Here is a 21,334-nt window from a genome sequence, read left to right on the forward strand (position 1 = left end):
CACAATTTTTCAAGTATGTCTTAAAACAATAACCAGATGTCCATATGAACATTGAAAGAGGTTTTGCTCGCTATAATCATTCCTCCTGTTCATACTGACCATTAGGAGATCTGCTCAAAATGTGCTTACAATGTAAGTGATGGGGGACCAAATCCACAGTACCTGTTTTGAGCAAAAATGTATTTAACTGTGTCAGCTGTCTGAGTTAGCCAAATAAATTGGACATCTTCTAAAGTTAGTCTTTTAGTAACCCCCCCCCCCCTCCTTTTTTTTCCAATGGAAAGTGTTTTCCTGTTCAGCAACAGTGGAAGGATTGTACCAAAAAGAGGGACTTCGGTCCTAAAAAGACAGTAACTTTGAAAGATACTGACTTGATTTGACTGATTTGGACGGCTGAAGCCTCATATTAGCTTCAAATAAACTATTAAATAGGATTTTGTATAGATTGAGGGCTGTGAATGTTGTCCACCATCACTTCTGTTGTAAACGCATTTGGAGGGGATCTCTTAATGGCCAGTATGAACAGGAGGAATGATTACAGCAAGACAAATGTATCAATGTTCATTTGGGCACCTGACTATTGTTTTAAGATAGATTTGAAAAATTGTGAATCTGTCTTGATAACATATAGCACTGTAATGTGTCCTGGGTGATCAAGTCCAAAGTGTACAACTCTAAATATAAATGTGACTGCACAGAGAAGAGGAGGAAGTGTTCAATAACTGCTGTGAGACTGTGTAACCAGGGTCTCAGGCATTCTGCACACACAGATCCAGTAAACCTGTGAGTTCAGATGTAATTAAAACTAAAACATGTTAAAAACAATGCAGCAGCATTAGAGTTAGATCAAGTTCATTTTGAGTTAGTAATTTCAGTCCAAGCTGTAAAGCCACTTATTACTGGTTTTAATCCCATTAGACAAAACACCACAGCCGTGATGATGACATTTTTACTGGTTTCTGCCTTTGCAGCTTGGTCCTGAAGTTAACTAGTTGAGTAATCAGCCATTCCACAGCTGAGCAGATGAGCTGGTGTGAATGTTGCAGAGATTCACATGTGTCAGCTCATCCACTGCAGTCAGTACCTTGGGACAGAGCTGGGCCTGTCCACAGCCTGGCCACAACATGCCATTAGAATCTGACTGCAGATAAAACAGTGCTTGTCAGTGCTTAGATTACTGTGCTCAGCAGGTTCATTATGTGTCTACTTAGTCTGTTTAAAGATCTGAGCTGGAAGTGGAGAAAAAGGCACAAATGATGTCATGTAATATGATTGTGATGTGCATCTTAGAGGCACATACAATCATGTTAGAGTGAGATCATATGTATGTCATTAAGGTGACAAGTGATTTTAGGTTGAACACACACAATTATCTGGAGGGAAGAAATGCTGATTAGTTAATCTCTACAGCAACTTCATCATGAAGACAAAGGAACATTCCAAACAAATCAGCAACAAGGTTATTTATACTCGGAGCACTTAACTGTGTTTTGTGCCCTGCACTCTAATTTACACAATTACTGTCCTTAAGAGGACTTTGTGGACTTGCATGCAACTTGCAATGCCATTTTCATATTTGTCACTGTTTCATGTCTTGGTTATTGTGTGTTACCAGCAACGTATTTCTGTATCCCTTATAAAATGTGCTGTAATTTTAGATCACAGAGAAATGAAAGTTTGTTATCGCATTTGGAATACTCCAGAAATTATGAAATGAGGCTTTAGTCGACTAAAAACCACTGATATCTTAACACACATTGGTCTGACAGATAGTTAGATAGATAGAAATACTGAGGAACACAAGGTTTTGAAACTTAAAAATGTACTTAATTAGCATAAATCTACAAGCTATTTCAGCAAGACTATATAATTACAAACCACGTGTTATTACAAAGTTGACACTTTACTCCTTGATTTAATTTAAATCATAGTATTAATCATTATATAAGACAGAAACATGCATGCGGAAAAATTTTAGTCCATGTTAAGTTAATTGAACATTATTAGCAATGTTGTGTGTTAGATATATATATATATATATATATACAAAAAGATCCTGATCTCATGTCTAACAGTTAAACCCTGAACAGACAATTCACCTGAATGCTGGTCCTGGGGGCTAATATCCACCTCCTCCAAAGGGTAGGGGGCGCTGGCGGGCCGTACAGGTCGGAACATGTAGCTGTCGTTGGGCAGAGAGTGCATCCTGGATACAGACATCTTCCTTGATGACAGCAGGTCCTGGTCGCCATACTGCACCTCTTCCTCCTCCAGGGGGAGACAAAGACCACACAGCTTTAAACACTGACTACTGCTTACATCTGTTTTAGTCTACAAGACTATCTACTGCAACATACAGTACCAGTCAAAAGTTTTGACATGCCTTTCCATTCCCTTGAATGAGAAAGGGTGTCCAACAAACTTTTGACTGGACCTGTATACTGATTTATGAACAAGCACCTCATACAGTATATCCAGTGCTACTTTATTCCATTCCAGCCTAATAACATTTCCAATGCAGTCTCAGGTTTAGTCAGGTTTCTTGACCAACTTTGACTAATGAGTGAGGTAATGTCCCCTACCTGTCCAGGTGAATGTGGGCAAGGCCCAACATAGGTCCCTCCCACTGAGCTGTTGTTGGAGTTTGTGCTTAATCTGCGTTGCCTCTCAAGAGCCATTTCCATGGCGATCTCTGCATCCATTTCTGCATCCTCTTTGGCCTCCTGTGGAAGTAGATGTACTTTGGTTTAGTGATGGAATTTTACAGTAAATGTCCATTAAAGAGCACCTATTTAAGTCCAAATGGTCAAAAACTGTAATGAGACTGTGGCCACTACATCAAAAAATGGGAATACATCAAACTTATATGTCTTTACACCTTTGACTGTGTACATACAGTCTTTGTTCATGTGTACACATTTACCAGATGTGTCTAAATACATCTGCATTTGTGCACTTTCTTGGTCTTTCTAGTTACCTTGTTGCTTTCCTCCAGGTGTTTCATCAGTACAGCCACCACCACATTGACCAGCACAAACTGTGCCATGAGCACAAAGGTGACAAAGTAAATTGGAGAGACCAATGGCAGGTAGGTGAGACAGTGGCGATCTTCTGGACGACACTCCCGTAACGTGTCCTGAAGAGACACAGAAAAAGATTGAGAAAGAAATAAGGAGACAAAGGGAACAAGAAAACTAGAGTGCAAAGAGCCTCACTGGTTATTACAGCTGTATATACACAATAGAACAATTTGTCTCTCCAGCAGGCCAGGGGCCCTATTACAAAAACTTTGAATGCAAGTAACCATGGTAATTTGAGATGGGGCCTGATTTAGAAGTGCAGAAAATTAGAAATTTTGAATAATTTAAGGAGAAACAAGGACAGACAGTGTGACTGATGTAGAGCAGCGGAACCACAGTAGTTTTCAGACCTGTATTAAAATCATTTTCCTTGCCTGTGGGCAACATGTCCACTTATGCAGGACTGAACTACTGCTGCTGTAACTGACTTTACTTTACTTTATGTGGTTCTGGTTGGCATGTGTGAAACTGGCAAGACAAAAGTGGACAGCTGCCCCTTGTAGAGAAGTAACAGCCTGCTAAATGTAAGTGAGTGAGTAGTGAGGTGTGTACATTAACAAACTTTTATAAGAATGCAGAAATTTGGAAAAATTGCATTTTAAACTTGTAAAACCTTAACATACAATTCAAGATTTAAAGTTTCTCTAACAGGCTTCTCGTTGATTTACTGTGGCTTGGATTGTACCTCATTTGTACATCAGTTTGGACAATAGCGTCTGCTAAATGAATAAATGTAAGGTGATGGCCTATTTATCATTTATATTTATTCTATTTACTATTTTTTGTGTAAGTTATGGACATTTACATCACTTACTGCATTTTTTTGTGAAGTAAAAATCAAGATGTGAAAGTGTTAACATTGCTCAGCTCTAAGTCACTTTATTATTCCATATTTGGTTTTGGAGGTCAGTGTTTTCTCTATGGTTATGAGATACTCTAGTCATCATTTATGTGTGTGTGTCCGTGTGTGTGTGTGTGTTCATACTTTCATAATCCCATTCCAGTTGTCTCCAGTGGACACTCGAAACAGCGTGAGGAAGGCCATCCCAAAATTCTCAAAGGTTGCATGACGACTCAGACCCTCACACGGGTTGTCATCGTTACACTCTAATCAACACACAAACAGAGACAGAAATTAATTGCACTATACTGTAGACATGTTGGTAAAAGAAAAAAGCAAGAGGGATAACTCTGAGCATAAACAATCATTTTAGAGTCAGTGTCCCAGACAGAAAGTCCTGATGCTATAGTACTGTGCAAGCACTGAACACACAAAGCAGTGTGTCCCTACGGACATGACAGAGGAGAGGAGAACAGAATAGGTGTCGTCTGGAAGAAAGTCTCTATCAGTCTCAGGGTTAATTTGACAGCAAGCCCTCAGGAGCCTGTTTACAGAATCAGAACAGGCACCAGAAGATATCTTCCTCTATTTTCAACCCCAGGTCACCACAGCCGCAAACGTCCTTGGAGTATTCTACAGTGTGTACCTTGTTTCTTATTCTAAGTTTTCACAATGCCAGTGTTTGGCACAATGGAACTGAATAATAATACCATAATACCATTTTCCATAATAATGGTAAATGGAATCACACATTATTCATGTAGTGCTTGTGTCACAAAGAAATGGTAGACATATTAGTAAGACACGGAACAATATAAAGTAATTGATTGTAAATCAAAAAGTGCACAACAGGCATAAAGAGCTTCTTCTCCCCAGGTCTGAGTCACGGCACTGTGGCAAGCGGATGGGAGTGGATACAAGGATTAATCTGGGCATTAAGTTTCAATAGACTAACTTGATTTAGATCCAGACACAAGCTGAATATATTCAATATCAGCTGTGCTCAAAATACCTGCTATTGGGATGGCAGCTTCAATCCAAAAATGGGAGTATAAACATTCAAAGGCCGCTCCAGCCCCTTTCATATCTCAATTGCTTATGACCTTCTCTTGTCTGCTTATCCTTCTGAGAGTTAAGACTCCCAGAGGTCTCCTGAAGGAATTACAGATCTTACACAGTCTTGTTCCTTTCTGAGGACAGAGCGATTTCACAAGCCAATTAAGCCCGTTATTGGTGGTGCAGTGAGAGGATCTCTGAGGTGTAGAAATAATTCTGAATTTTTTTTCTCAGATTTTAGAACTTTGTGGGGGGTGGAAGCAGAACAGAATATTATGACAAAACTGTAGTGCTCACCTACACTGAGTTGACAAATTTTAGAAACCCAACCTGCAACAATTACAGCTTACAATAAGTAAACATATCCTTAAATAGTCAAATGTATGTCCTCAGAGTATTTCCTCTGAGTAAACTAGACACAGAGATTTTTATACTCTACACTTGAACAATGCATGAATATCCTAATATTGTAAAAAGTGATTTATTATCTTAACCCTGACACATCAACACAACACATTATGCTTTGTCCTGTACCATCATCTCCTTTTGTACACATTCTGTCTCTTTAGTGCAGCATTTTTCCTTTCTCTTCATCTACTCCCAACAACTTACTTTCCTAACGGTCAACCCACCGCAAAGCTCATACCAGAGAAGGCTTTTACTTCTTTATAGCTGCTTGCTCTATATATATTCTCTGTCATATACACAGAATCACAGACATAAGCCCACCAATGGAAAAAAGTGATGCTTCTTCATTGAAAACGCTTCATGACACATATACCACACATACAGCTGGAGAAACTACTGTGGCTCAGAAATAACCTGCAGTGATGATTAGGTTTGTAAGTGGGGAAAAGTAACTTTGGATGCAAAGCACTAGTAATGTTTCCCGATCCTCAATAAGCTGTACCACAATACCACCAAACTTCTCCACAAGCCTGTACCAGAATATATTTCACTCATTCAGCTAATGTAAGCCATGAAACAGAGGAAGATGTTCAGCACATCCAAAAGCACTTGTCAGCAGCTTCATAAAAGCAAAAATCAGAGCAAAAAATGGAGGGATTTTTACTTTATTAAAAAAACAAAACAGAAAACAAGACACTCTTTAATTTTCTCAATGTGTAGAGCAGAAGCATAATAACATTTCACAGAACGCAACCTCTTCATCACCAAGTTGTTTTCATTCCCCCCCCCCGACGATGCATTTTGCTAATCCTCTTCTCTCGCATATTGTCGTGCTCTTGGAGAAAATGAATTGGATGGAGCTGGCCTATTGAGGAGGCAATATGTAAATAAATGTGATCATGCAAATGTGATCTTTCCCTGTTAGAAACAAGCCCTCTGATATGAGAGTGGTGGAGAGAGAGAGAGAGAGAGACAGATGGGGGTAGAGAGGGAGGATTCTACAGAGACAGTTCAGACGGGGAATTGTGCTGTAAGTCGTGACTGTTGTAGTAACGAGTGGATTCAAAAACATTTTCCGTTGTGGCTTGTAGAGCGTGTGTTTCCTTAACCTGACGCGCCAGATGGTTTGTTACAAAGAACCATCTGAGAAGTCGCCTTTGGAAACTGTTTGGAAAAAAAGGCAGGCGCTTTCAAAAAATACTTCGCAGGTGATTGGACGAACCATCTGTCTATCACTGTCTTATCTTGCGAGGCAGCTGGATTCGATCACGCGAGAATCCTCATAGGGGACGCTGATTGGTCCAATACACTGGTGGTTTGGACACAAGCGCATAACTTGAAGCCTGACAAGATGGATTCTCGTGTTCTCTCATGATGTCATGATCTCACGAATCCATCTGCCTCGCAAGGTAAGTGTTTTCTGCCAGTAAAGTGACTTACCCAGTTTGCCAAAAAGCTCCACTCCCAGTGCAGCGTAGATGAAGAAGAGCAGCATGAAGAGGAGACCAAGATTTCCCACCTGGAAGCAAAATTTATGTTAGATCCCTCTGCACACCAAGCACTGCAGAATAAATATTGCTTGTTTAAAGCTCCAGCGAACAGAAGGCATTAAGATTTATATCATTGTATTGATTCCTTTTTACACTAATCTATCCATGCAACATAAATGGAAAGAACATATTTACAAAAATGTTGTGTACCTAAGTAAGAAAGCAAGTAAAAATGGGTCTGATGCAAACTACATCAGGTTACACAGGTGGATATACGCATTGAGAGCTGCTTCTTTTCAAACTCTGATTGTACACTGCAGACAGGTGTATTCAAAACCTAAACTTCTTTGTGCTGTACATCAGCAAGGTAGAGAAAACAGACCATGAAGCCTTTTCCTATCTTTTTTAAGGAGAACATGCATTTAAATACCATCCTCCTTAAGTTCAATTTCACACAGGAAGTCTAAAAGTGCCTCTGGGACAATAAATTAACAAAATTTATAAAATATTAATTTTACCTGTAATAAATCTACTAAGGCCTTTTCTATTATTATTATTGACAACAGCTTTAGAACTCTTAGCTTGCTGGTGAACCAGTAGTGCCATAAAAAACTTGCTACTATACTCTTGCTATGATTACACCTGCATCACATGCCATCGGAAAGTCCCCAGGAAGTTGTCTTTTATCCGATTTCTAAAAATGTGCTCTTGTGCACTCAGTGCCCCCGATGGTTATATCTGTACACTTGACATTTAAAAAATAGCAGGACAGTGGAGTCTGTCACTGCATGTGCATCATAATCTTTGGTACAGCTGCTCTTTGCCTCTAAGAATTGTGGCAGGCAGTGGGGGGGGGGGGGAGAGAGACCCGAGATCCTTCCATAGCATCCCTGGACTTTAAAAGGAGCACGTTGACTGTATAGAGGAAGCACATTCAGGAAGGAGGGGTGGTTGTACAATCTGTCTCTAAACGTCTATCAAGGTCAAATCAATGCAAAAATGCTGGATGTACTGGGCATCAGTCAGAAAATTGAACTGATTCCTTGGCACCCTCATGTGCCCTCCTGCACCACCTACTTTGATTGATAGTGTCTTAACACATGAGTGACAGAATAGATCATTATTGATGAGAGAGGAGAGAGAGAACTGTCATATTGTTTTACCCCTCAAATGTTAAGACACTGCTTAATAATGCTGTTTGATTTACTCTGAGCTGTAGTGAATTCAAGAAATGATGTCCAGTGTAATGCATTTGGCATTCATTATCATGCACATGTAGGAGTGCACAACGCTGTATAGACATAAAGGAGAAGGGATGTACATATGGAGATACTTCAGGGTTAGACTCTGAATTTTGTAAAGTCAACAGATATGTTAAATATTCATCAAGAAGCATAAATTTTTCAGAGGGCTTCCTATTCCTAACAAAACCTCCATATTCACTCTACTTTCACGGAAAAGCATAAATAAAACAAAAAACAGAATCACTCTTTTGCAGGCACATGCAGGGGGAGGGCTGAGGGTGCCCAAGCACCCCTGATGCCCCTTGATGTCCAAAGTGCCCTTTTGTCAAGTAGTATTCTATATTTTTGGGGGGGGGGTTTGTTTTGTTTTTTGTAAAGGCCTGCCCGTGACACTTATCAAGAAGAACATTTAACAATGAATATAATAATAATATCTTAAGATTCCATGTTACATTCTGCTTGGGTTGCTATAATTCAACATGTTATGCTGTAAATGATGTTATATGGTGTTTTAAAATCTTGTCCCATGCGCCCCTTTTTAACTTTGAGCAGCTTTCCCTCTTAAGGTCTCTGCATGGCCCTGATCTTTTGTGTTTGTTTGTTTTGAGACTCAAAAGAGTTTGTGTGTTTACCTGTGGCAGTGCTTGCATGACAGTATCCAACAGAGACCTCATCCCTGTGGCCATCTTTAGGAGTTTGAGTACTGCAGAGAGACACAGGAGCAATTTTAAACAGCAACAACTTTGTTCACAGACATTTGCTCCAGAATTCATACTGACATGACTAAATACCAGCACTGAGGCCACAGCAGGGAGGCACCCCAGATTTACATTTAATTCTTGAAACCAGTAGTTGTTGTACGCACAAACAAGCACTAAAAATGATCTATGATGCATATTGATGAATATACAAGAATAAACAATACAGAACAGTGTTTCCACAAAGTATATAATGGTTTAATGTTAACAATGTGTGCTTGTGTCTGTAGTGATGACTCACAAACTGACACAGCTACAACTAATTGTGTGTTTTGTAACTGTATACACGATAAACTGAGTATAGATTTGAGAGTCTGTGTCTGTGTGTGTGTGTGTGTGTACCTCGTGCTATCCTTAGTACTCTCATGATTCTGATGATGGTAGGATTGATGGGCAGCGCTGCGTTCATTTTCAACTCCTCCAGGGTGATGCCCATGATGGACAGTGCCACTATAGCTACATCCAGCTGGTTCCACCTAAACATACATAAAAAAAAAAAAAAAATATGCAACATGGACCGCTGTTACTCCAATCAGTATTACAGACTACATGCATAGCCCTCTGACACACTTCTCTGCAGATTGACTCAAAGTTTACCCTATCATATCTACACTAATAGGTGGTATTGCTTGATGCTGGTAAACATAAGAAGAGTATAGGAGTGGAAGTCATGCTGCCTATCTTCCCAAAGAACTATGCATGTGCAACTATTTCACATCATCATATATTGTAATTAGGAAATAATGACACATAGTTAATAATTGATAACTATTACATTTTGACAGTTTTTTGGGGAGTTTTTCCTTATCCCACCTGAGGGTCTAAGGATAGAGGGTGTCATATGTTGGACAGATTATTAAGCCCCCTTAAGGTAAATGTGTGATTTGTGATATTGGGCTATGTAAATAAAATTGACTTGACTTACAGGATTGGGTGCATAATAACATCTACATTCATCCCACTGTGTTACCTGTCTTTGAAGAACCTGTGTATACCGAATGCCACAAGTTTGAGCAGGGCCTCGATGACGAAGATGCAGGTAAACACGTAGTTACAGTACTTCAGAACCTCCTCTAGATACTGAAACACACAAACATATACAGACACACAATTTATCTCAACTCAGTGACTAGATTTTTTCTAAATTTTCTGCAGAAATGCTCAATACGTCTTTGTAATTTTATGAATGAAATAAAAATATGTTCTAAATGCTGTTAACAGTTTTTATTTTTGATGGAAATAATAAAAATAAACATACTGAATAATGTAAATTTAAAAGAGAGCCATATCATTTGAGTGAATGGTGGTGAAATACATATACTGACTAATGTTTGTGTGTGTATGTGCACACTTTACCTGCGGCTGATTGTAGTGCTCAATGCTCATGGTGAAAACATTGATGCAGATGATGAAGGTGATGAAGAGGTCCAGGTAATGGCTGGTACACAGTGTGTGGATGGTCAGACGCAGGGGAGAGTAGTCCGCATAGTAGGGCCTCTGTTTGGCCTCTGGAGCACACAAACACACATGCACACGTACACACAGACACACATGAACACACACACATTTACAGAGAGACGGATATCAAAACACAGACAGACACAGAGAGACAACTGTGAGTAAATGTGCTTTGAATTTAAAATATCACGTGTCCAGTGGTGTGCACAAGGAGGTGTAGGGGCAAGGAAGGCGACCACCACTGCCCTTTTTGCTCAAAATGTCATTATTTTACCAGGGTATGTTCAGTATGTGTCCTTATGGGATTCCAAGCAATATTTTTTGCCCACATGTCACATCAGAGGGGTTCTTGAACAGCCCAGGTGCCCTTCTGGTTATATCAAAGTCCAATCTGCTGTGACCTCTAACTGTAACTTTACTCACAGTGGTGGTGCCCCTTTTTCATTTTCCCCCTCACCCCAAAGATATCTGGTGCACACCACTGCCTGTGTGGTATGTTTGAATAAAAGTGGACATGAGAGTCACAGGTAGGCTACATTAGAAATGCAATATTTGCACCTACAGTAAAACTACAATGTCTTATTCTAAGATGTGTGGTAACACAACAAGATATCATGTGTAACTAAGACAGTTTGAGAGTTATTGCAAGGTGTTTTTGCTCGTTTAAATGATTCTCCCTGCTACCAGTATTTGTGCTAGGCTCCAGCACAAAGGAACCTGTCTCCATACTGGAGTAAAAGAAATTGATAAAATCTTCTCTGACTAAGAATAAGATGGCAAACTAGTGCAGTTTCAGAGTGCAGGGAGCATTTTGACAAGATTCAGTGCCTCTAAAATAATTTTATTCTTGTCAGGGTAGAGACATTAGTCTTCCATTGTGGTCTGTGTATTCAGACTTCATTGGGCAGTCTGAATACATAGAATACACTTAACTACAAACCAGACTAATAATATGATAACAAACTTTTTAGTGGGTGGATAGATCTTTCATAGAAAGAAACCTTACTACATTTGAAGAATAAACAGGCTATGTGTAGTTGTAATCATAAATAATAAATATAACTGAGAAATATCTAACATACATAGACTTTTTTTTGACTGTGTACTCACAATGTCCATATTGATGATTTTGAGTGTATTTGTATGTGTATGTGCATGTTTATATATCACCCTCCATGGTGAAACGGTATGTGCAAGGTGAAATAGTATGTGCATGCTTACATGCCTTTGATGTAAAGGTTAATGTCTGTGATTGAGAGGGGCCACACAGGGTAGGTTCAACAACACAGTTTTTCACAAACAGGGTCATTAATGAATTTCTTTGAGTATTCCTTGATTTAATATTGTGTTTATTTATTCCACATTGCTTTACCATTAAAATTCCAAATGAACTTTTAGACCGTGACTGTGATGTTGAACACACTGGAGCCATTTTCCTCTCCAATGGCATAACTACAGTCATTTTTAACCCCTCAGAAAAATCTCAATAGTCTAAAACCTTTTTTTAGACTAATAAAATTGTATGGCCAAACACTGGAGTTCGGAGTTTTTCTCTGAGACAGATGTGATGACATTCATCACTATCTATATATGACATCTGGAGATATTACATTTATTTGGAGTTTTAGCAGTTTTAGACCAGTGAGACATGTTACAAACAGGATAAAAACAGCGGCGCTCTTCTCACACCATATACTGCCTTCTCATGTAATTATGGGATTGATGTGCATTGGGTGTTTTTCAGCTTGACACATTACCACAATACAGGTAAAAGCCTGCACGGCAATATTTGGACTTGCTTTTGCAATAGGTGGTGTGTTTATGATGTTTCTGTCAGCATGTGCTTATATTTTCTAATAACTGTAACAAATAGTCCTTCTTTTCTAAATAACTTAACATCTTCTACAAACTCTTTCGCCAAACATATTTGCAGGTATAGCAGCCACAACGTCTGCTATGTTTCTGAGTCTGCCAGTCAAAGCACGTTGACAGGAAATGTCCTCCTACCCGTGTCGAGAGACGCCTCGGGGACAGGGTTGTACATGCACTCAAAGGGAGGGAAGGTACATCTGAACTATCAATCTATCACTAAGAAAATGTCCTGAGACATATTGAGGAAAGCAGCCACCTTGATTAGTTTCACATGCAGAAGGTGCTGCAGAGGTTTGCTTCAGCAGTAGTAAAATCTAACTTGCATTAGGAATGGGATTAAAACAGGATTTGGTATAAAAAGATATAATTTTAGCACTAAATTACATACAGGCTACTTAACACTGTACTGTTGCTACTGTGAATACAATTGTGTCTGTTATATTGTTTAAAAGTGAGCATACAGATTTTAAGTTAATCCATATGTATGATTAAGAGGTTGGTTAGATTGGCCTGTTTTCCAACGTTTTCCATGCAGTGTTAGGGGAGGGTTGAGGGTGGGCTGCAGTCATGCAGTTACATGCGTCAGAGTGGCGTAGCCCACGCCGTCTGTCATTGATCAATCACTGTTTGCGTGAGCTAGCCAGTCTGTCTAACTCTCCCTCTTTTTATACATTTTAAGTCTGATAATATTTCCCTTTATCATCTCTCTGTCATTCTCTCTTTTTTTCAGGCTCTGAAAGCAGGCAGTGCTCAGAAAGATAGACTACCGACCAGCCCCTTCATTCTCCTTACTCCTGCGCTTTTTCTCTATCATTTTGAGCCTCTTCTCTTCCCGTAAGCGGGCCTCCTCCTCCTCCTGGTCCTGCCGGCACTTGTGGAAGTTCTCCACCACCACGCCGACAAACATGTTGAGGACGAAGAAGCTGACGATGAGCAGGAAGGAGATGAAGTAGAGCAGCATCCAGGGGTTGTGGTTCCTCACAGGCTGAGAAGAGAGTAGAGAAGTAGAGAAGTAGAGAAGTAGAGAAGAGAAGAGAAGAGAAGAGAAGAGAAGAGAAGAGAAGAGAAGAGAAGAGAAGAGAAGAGAAGAGAAGAGAAGAGAAGAGAAGAGAAGTGTTTCAATGGTCTCTAAAGCACAGTATTTTACATCGACAATCCTTTGGTTTCTAGTCTATCATCGTATCACATTGCTGAAATTATAACTGAGGTGTGTGAGACTACACTCTTTCAGCACATTACACCACAGGCAGTCCTAGATCTGAGGACAGCAACATCAATTGAAGCTTTGAAGCACCTGCTATAATCTCACCTTTTAAGCCTAGCTTTTACTTCGAATCTGTTCTTACTACACCACCGCCATTTAACACGACTTATTTTGTCTCTATGTCTTTTTTCTATCTTTTTCAGCGTATTTATTATTTGCGCATGTCATTTTTTTCAAGTGGGGATTACAGCACCACTGTTCTCCAGCATGCACATTACAGGGCAAAGAACCCCATATCATTAAATTGTTATTTCACACATAATACAACTGCAGTGTGCATGCAACTACAATAAAGTTAGGAGCATGAATGACAGCTTTTTGAAAATGGTTTCCTACATTATTATATACAGTAGAGTGTCATACAGTGTTTTGTGTAACATCAGAGGGGAGTGTCAGTGTGATCTTTCAATGCTTTATGTAGCTGATACCAAGCCATTAACAAATGTCAATCATCCCAATCCTGCAGAACACTTCGGCACACCCCTCACATCATTACCTGTTGGTCCACTCCCACTGCATCCAGGCCATCATACATAATGTTTACCCAGCCATCCTTACAGGACAGCACAAACAAAGACATCAGAGCCTGAATGGGAAAGACAGAAATGTGAGTCACACAGGGATTCCCTCTGTCATAACATTACTATAACCAGCATTTTGTTACAGTATTAATATTCATTTCAGTTGGAAACAACAAGAAATATTAGATCATGTGCAATGCTAACATTTCTCTCTCCCTGTAATAAATGATGGCTATCCATGATGCTTTTTTGAGGATAAGGAGTATTTCCAATAAAACAAGGTAGACAGGTATACCATATTATAATCTTTTAGATATATTGACATTAAATAAATCTATAAAAAATAATCACATTCTTAAATTGAGTTATTTATACCGCCATCCTCATTTGTTAATGTGTAATTTAAGTATCTATTGCTTGAGTGTAAGACGTCCGCACTCCGTAAAATATCTTACAAGTGGGACAATATGATTGTTCAGGCCGGCAACTATGTTAAATATCAGCTCTTTGTAGAGAAAAACACAAATACACTCACTGTACTGTATTTTATTTTCTGTTGAATTAGTTAAATTACTTTTTATCCATAGCTTTTAGTTCATTCATTTTATTTTCGGCCTGAACACTGATCTTTCTTCTTCCCTCAGTCCATGAGTCCTTACCTGAACCAGGTTGTCAAAGTTGTACTTCCTCCGTATCCAGCGGTAGTTGGCTTGCAAACAGTCCGACTTGTTGGTGATATTTTTCGTGTCCAGACCTTCACAGTGGTAGAACTTCCCTTTGAACAGCTACAGAGCAAGACAGAGAGAAAACAGAGTGAGGGCTGCAGGGCTGTTTGGCTGCCATTTACACATTATCTCAATTGCACCAGAGCTTGTGGCTTTTTAAACATCCAACTATTAATGCCAAGAATAAAAGGACATTTCATAGAGCGCATTCTTATCAGAGGTTTTTCCTGAGTGCTCGACTAAAAGCTGGCCTGAGGGTCATGTTGTCCCTTTTCACACTTAACCTAATTGTCATTCTTTCAAAACTCACACTGTTAAGAAACAAAAGCTTATTGTCTGTTGGATATTCAAGACATTTTCAATCCCCCCTAAAAGCCACATTCACATGCAGCTGCCAATCAAGACTGACATTTAAAGAGAAACTTTGTTATTTTCCCATCTTTTTGTGTCAAAGTGACTAATGGGGACAACAATTTTTGAAATTGATCCGGTATTGAGTGAGAGCGCTGCAGCCGGCAGCTGTGAAACGAGCTGCAATGTAATCCTATGGGGCAATAGCGACCCGTCAATGTAGGCCCGCTGACAGGCTCAGATTGTTTTTATGAGTCTGACAACATTATGGAAAGCACACTACAGAGAAATAAGATGTTTTTCTTTTTCCTTTCGCTTGATTTGTTCTATTTGTTATTGCGTCTAACCGAGTCTCACACAAAGGAGAAGTCTCATTCTGAAATCGGGGACGCGTCGTAATGAATTAGCTACAAAAGATACGTGATCAAATGTGTCCCGTACCACCTTGGCAAGTGGTTTGAGTGATCACATCACAATGCATCTTGGTTTACATTTGTATTTACCGCTGTCAGTGAGATCTGATTGCCCATGATGCATTTTAAAATCAAGTGTAAACAGGGTCTTGGACATAAAAAGATGGAAAAATATGGTCCAGGTTGAAAAATACTGAAGTTTCCCCTTAAATTAAAAAGGTATAAAGCTTTGTTCTCAAACTCGGAAAAAGCATGTCTAGATTACATGTCTGTGTTGTGAGACTGTGACTTGCAAAATACCTGCACCCCCAAGATGCCAAAGACAATGAAGAAGGCGCAGCAGATCAAGACGATGTTTCCGATGGGTCTAAGCGAGGTGATTAGAGTCTCCACAACTAGCTTTAGTCCCGGGGCTCGACTGATCACCCTGGAACACACAAACATAAACACAAACATTATTATTAGTAATACAAACAAAAGAAATACAGTTGACAGAAATATAACATAAGACACACACACACACACATATACACCATGTACCTCAGTGGGCGTAGAGTTCGTAGCAGTCGTAGGACTCTGAGGATGCCCAGGATCCTGTTTCCACCAGTATAGGCCAGAGAGACCAGAATGTCGACCAGAGACACAAACACCAACAAACCATCCAGAACGTTCCAGCTGGACTGGAGGTAGGTCTGCTTCCCAAAGCAGAAACCGAGAGCTACAACCTGGTGTTAAAGCACAAAACAGTGATCAGAGCTGAAAACATCAAGGGATTACTAAACAATGACTTCAATGGTAAATCAAACTACTGAATTACTGATCCAGAATTAAAATAATAGTTTGAAACATTTACTTAGCACATACTACAAACTGCATCTTTAAAAAATGCTGGATATCGTAAGCCAAATCAAAAATGCTATAGAAACTATAAAATATAAACTCAACCACAATAAAAACTGTGATGTTTACCTTTATGGTCATCTCTGCCAGGAAGATCACAGTGAAAACATAATTGGACACACTCAGGAACACTCGCTCCTAAATGAGAAGAGTGAGATTAATTTTTACCACACATATACCATGTTGGCGTGAATATGACATTATGCTTTTTGTTTTCCTAGAAACTACATTTGGAAAGGGGGAGGTGTTTTATATTTAAGGGCTTGATATTTTGTATTCACCACAGTACATGTTCTCTTTGAATGGAGCAAACACCAGCTGTTGTTTTAACCTGTGAGGCTGTTTTTAAGTAGAGTAGTGTGGATAGTTTTAAGCCTTGATGTTGCTTGGCTAGTGAGTTTCTATCCGTCTGTTTACAGTGTGTCTACATACTTAATCAGCCCCAGAGGTCTGCAGTCACTTTAATGTAATGGAGTTTTATGAACAGACAGAATAATCTGTCTAGGCGTCAAAACACACGGTGTCACAGATGACAGAATTATGTTAGAAGCTTGTGAGCCTTAAAACACAGACATAAGCAGTTATTCACTTGAAAGCTTGGTTTTTGACAGCTGTTTAAAGTAGTATTTTTACCTGTAAATAACTTAATTTTAAAATGCAATATTTATTTTTGGACTTTTTTCTTTTAGTGATTTGCTTGATTTGCCGGTTATGTGACTAAAGTATAAACTGTTCCACAGCCCAGGTAGAAAGCTTCGTTAGTTAATAAGGAAAAGGATGACTGAAAAACACAGCTGGAATGCATGCAGACACCTTGTAATTGTAGGTTGTCTGCGTGTGTGTGTGTATGTGTCTCACCGTGCTGTGAGGCTGTATATCAGGTCTTTCCAGAGCAATGGTGATGCAGTTAAGGAAGATGAAAACCAGAACCACGTGGTCGAATATTTTGTGGGAGATCACACTTTGGCACCACACACGGAATCTAAACACACAGATGACAGAATTATGTTAGAAGATGAGCGTGTGCTCAGTCATCTATGAAATGGTCAGTTAAAGCTATCGACCAGACAATTAGCTGTAGAGAAAAGCAGAAAAGGAGAAGAAAAATGAGAGAAAGGAGCCAAGATAATTGAATAAAGAAACCAGAAGCAAGGAGAGGAAAGAGAAAAAAGAAAATAAAAATGTGTGTGTGTGTGTGTGTGTGAGAGAGACTCACAGGCTCTCTGGAGAGAACAAGTACAGCGTCCAGTCTTCATGCTCTTTGCACCAGCGGGGCTTCATGTTACGGAGCTCTTTCTTGATCCAGTAGCAAATAGAACTCTGTAACAAAATAAGTACCAGCAACAATAAAGTAACACTTTAATTGTAATTCAGCATTACATAATATAATCAATACATTTACCGTCAACAGTGAAATCATTACTTTTATTGAGGAGGTGTAATTATATGCGCACATCACATAGGTTCAAGGCTATATACGGATGTGGTAACAATTTTTTAAACATTTTGACCTGAGGAAACAAAAATCTGACTTGGTTGGAAACATTATCTATTTGAATATATTTCATGGCTTGGAGTCAGTGTGCAGGCGTAACTTTTTTTTCATTATTACTATTATTACCATCAACACTAAAGCCACAATCATCACTGTCATATCAGTGCTGTCAACACCTTCATTATCCACACTGAGATCAACAGCTGAAAAAAAAAGAATCAGCATGCAAAGAGGCCTGCCACAAATCATATCCCCTCACAGCCAAAAACAATGACGCAAGTTTTTTCCCCCTTGGTCGGACAAACGAATGCCTTATATTTATAATGGCGAGATTGTCTATGGCATTAGTAGCAGGTCTGCTGATGGGGAAATCGCTTTTAATTCTCTCCAAAGATGGCTGCCTGAACTAAACTATAATTTGTAATCTACAAAGTCAATTTCAGTATTAAAAATGTCAGTATTCCTTTTTCATGCACTTGTAGCCACAACAGTTAAAACAGCTACAAGAGCCAAAACATATAACTGATAGTATTTTGTATGTACTGTGCTTGTTAAAATCTTGTTGAAGACCTGCTTGGATATTACATACACAATATTAAATCATCATCTGTAGAGAAAGCGTGTTTCCCTACCTTTCTGCGGAGCCCCTACTGATCCAATAAACAATACAATTCCTCAGATATTATTTAAAGGCATGTTGTATAACTTCATTGTCAAAGAACAGAGAGTCTGTTTTGCAGCATCAGTAGCTGTATTTTTGAGGATTGTACAAACCACACCATGCATTAAAAACAGTAAGCAGTATAAACAGTCTCCAGTGTTGCTGATGTTAGCCCTTTCACATTGTAAATCTATGGGGACACCATAAACAAGTGTTTTCTTGCAAAGTAGAGATGAGGATAATTGGACCATAACTCACAACTTAGCAAGTCCACAACATGCTCGATAGAAAGTGTTGTGAAACTCATTAAAGTTTCTAATAAAATAAACAGAAGAAAGCTTAGGTGCACAGCTTCTGTACTTCAGGATTCTAATTAAAAACAGCCCAAAGTCAGGCATCTAAGACACCACTTATTTGGCAGACTGCCGCTTGTGTGAGTGTGTGTGTGTGTGTGTGTGTGCATCTGGGTGTGTCCTTTAGCATGAGTGTGTGTAAACTGGATGAAAAGAGCCTGCTGCTCAGATATCCTTGGAGCTAAAATCTGTAATCCCTGACATAGACACACATAGAGAAGCACATGTAAATACACACGTCTCAGCTGGCACACTACGCACACACACTGATGCATACTCCTGCGTGTGCACATGCAAACACACACCCATACATGCATACAGTGGCAGGGGGTCTGTATTAATCCTCCCATATTCAATGTGTCCGGGGAGAGGCCTTTTTTGTCAGTGGATTTCATGCCTTTATAAACTCAATTTGCAGGAAATAAAACCATCAACACTGTCATCACAGAGGTCATCCAAATCCACCAGGGGAGTTCACCCTTCTCTGGTTCACACACACACACATTGACTGTACATACACAAATTAGCTTGTACCCGCTGAGAAAACAATTACCGCTCAAGCCAATCAATGACAGCATGACAACTGGTGTCCCTGCAGGCGTCACCGTGTGAACACAAAACATACGCACACACTATAATATCTCAAAGTAAGCATGGGACAAAGGACAAAGAAGACAAAGGGGGAAAGGATAAACAGAGGAAGGTAGAGAAAAACTGAAATAAAGTGAGCAAACAAAGTCAGGGAGGGCAGATTGAGAGATTAAAAATTTACATAATAGCTTCACAATTCTGCTCAGTCTTGTGTGTGTTATTGTTAAACCACTGTGTAAATAAAAGGTTGATGATACTTGCTGGGATGACATCAGGCCAGGGACCTTTAAAAAACGCTAGAAGACCTCGCTGTAGGTTTTTCGAAAAACATTTTGAAAGCTATGACTCAAGGTAACTTACATCATCGTCCAAGTCATCCTCAGGTGAGGAGTCTTCCTTAGGGTCTGAGTTCAGGTTGGGATCGTAGGTCAGGGTCCTGCCATTGCAGTCCCCATACTCTGCTATTATGGAAGGGCAGAGAGTAGATGCCTGCAGCAGCTCCAAGGACCCCGGCCGTAGTCTGTTGTTTCCCCCAGCCTCCCCCTTGTCCTCCCCACCATCTTCTTCCTCTCCACCCTCCCCGGACAATAGGCTCTCCCTCTCTCCGCTGGTGTCTCGCCTTTTGAGGCTCGGCGCTCTTCCTAGGCTGTTCCAGCTGGAGCGACGGCTTCCCCATGAGCTGCCAGACCCACGGGGAGGAAGAGGGGAGCGCCGCCCGGGACTGGAGTGGCTCTGGAGAGGGACAGCAGATAGGGGTAAGCATTATGTGTGTCTATGAAAGTGTGTGTGTGTTTGTTTGTGTGAGAGTTAGTTTCTAAAACTACCAGGCCAGTTTGGGAAAAAAAGTCAATTTTTCAAAAAGATATTCCCTCATTTGGTGTTTTGATGATGGTGGTGAAGAGCGCTGTCTAACACGTCAGTCCAAAATCTCCCCTAGGTGTTCGATTGGGTTGAGATGTGGTGACTGTGAAGGCCATAGCATATGATTCACATCATTTTCATACTCATCGAGCCATTCAGTGAGCCCTCGTGCCCTGTGAGTTGGGACATTGTCATCCTGGAAGAGACCACTCCCATCAGGATAGAAATATTTCATCATAGGATAAAGTTGATCACTCAAACAACTTTGTATTGATTTGCAGTGACGCTTCCCTCTAAGGGGACAAGTGGACCCAAACCATGCTAGCTAAATGGCCAGTTGTCTTTTTCATTGGCCACAGACCTAAATAAAAAATCTCCACTACAACTCTGGTGGTGAATTTTTGTTAATCTCATTGATAATTCATGAAATGTTGTTGACAAAATGTGAATAACAATAATAAGTATTATCAGCTATTATCAGCTTCTTTGTATATATTTCCCATATGAATTCCATAAAGTCCAGTAAGCAGTTAATGGCAGACAAGGCAGAGGCAACAATTGCTGTGGCTGATCGCTGCATTTTCCACAGTCATGTCCTACATCACATTTTATTAAATAACTTAGCTTCACAGGATTTTTCCTTCCCCCTGAGCTACCACCAGGTAATTACTGTCTCCTCATATTTCCAGATCCACTTCCTTGAGGAAAAAATAATTGACACTGTTTCACAGCGCCCTGCTATCGGACATATTTGGAGCTTAAAAAATTAGTTTAGTGAACCTGCCTTCTTTGGAGCCATTGTTGGCATTATCAATAAATAGTCATTCTTTCCTCGTGTAAAAATAGGACACTTCCAAGCATAATTAAGGGAATTGAGGCAACCTTCATGGTGGTGTTTCTGATCAATTAACGGTTCACTCATGGACTGAAATATTTAAAGCCTGTGATTAACTCCAGTGTTACCTCATGGGACTTGAGTCTCTGGTTCCTCA

At 39.8% G+C, this 21,334-nt stretch overlaps 1 protein-coding gene across 15 annotated transcripts in view; it reads right to left on the bottom strand.

Moving 5' to 3' along the window:
• Positions 1-21,334, bottom strand: part of cacna1ha (calcium channel, voltage-dependent, T type, alpha 1H subunit a) — a 166,335-nt gene that overhangs the window by 3,133 nt on the left and 141,868 nt on the right. For all 15 annotated transcript variants that reach the window (XM_042392593.1, XM_042392589.1, XM_042392585.1 and 12 more), the window contains 18 exons: positions 19,842-20,213; positions 17,598-17,701; positions 17,240-17,363; positions 16,451-16,519; positions 16,022-16,206; positions 15,782-15,908; positions 14,652-14,777; positions 13,968-14,057; positions 13,000-13,192; positions 10,234-10,385; positions 9,848-9,957; positions 9,220-9,353; positions 8,752-8,822; positions 6,826-6,904; positions 4,066-4,187; positions 2,978-3,136; positions 2,583-2,723; positions 2,100-2,268 (listed from right to left, as the gene is read on the bottom strand). In XM_042392593.1, the coding sequence (XP_042248527.1) occupies positions 2,100-2,268; positions 2,583-2,723; positions 2,978-3,136; positions 4,066-4,187; positions 6,826-6,904; positions 8,752-8,822; positions 9,220-9,353; positions 9,848-9,957; positions 10,234-10,385; positions 13,000-13,192; positions 13,968-14,057; positions 14,652-14,777; positions 15,782-15,908; positions 16,022-16,206; positions 16,451-16,519; positions 17,240-17,363; positions 17,598-17,701; positions 19,842-20,213 (2,527 nt within the window). The remainder of the gene's footprint in view (positions 1-2,099; positions 2,269-2,582; positions 2,724-2,977; positions 3,137-4,065; positions 4,188-6,825; positions 6,905-8,751; positions 8,823-9,219; positions 9,354-9,847; positions 9,958-10,233; positions 10,386-12,999; positions 13,193-13,967; positions 14,058-14,651; positions 14,778-15,781; positions 15,909-16,021; positions 16,207-16,450; positions 16,520-17,239; positions 17,364-17,597; positions 17,702-19,841; positions 20,214-21,334) is intronic.

This window comes from Thunnus maccoyii, chromosome 18 (assembly GCF_910596095.1).
Source record: "Thunnus maccoyii chromosome 18, fThuMac1.1, whole genome shotgun sequence".
In the NCBI taxonomy this organism is placed as follows: domain Eukaryota; kingdom Metazoa; phylum Chordata; class Actinopteri; order Scombriformes; family Scombridae; genus Thunnus; species Thunnus maccoyii.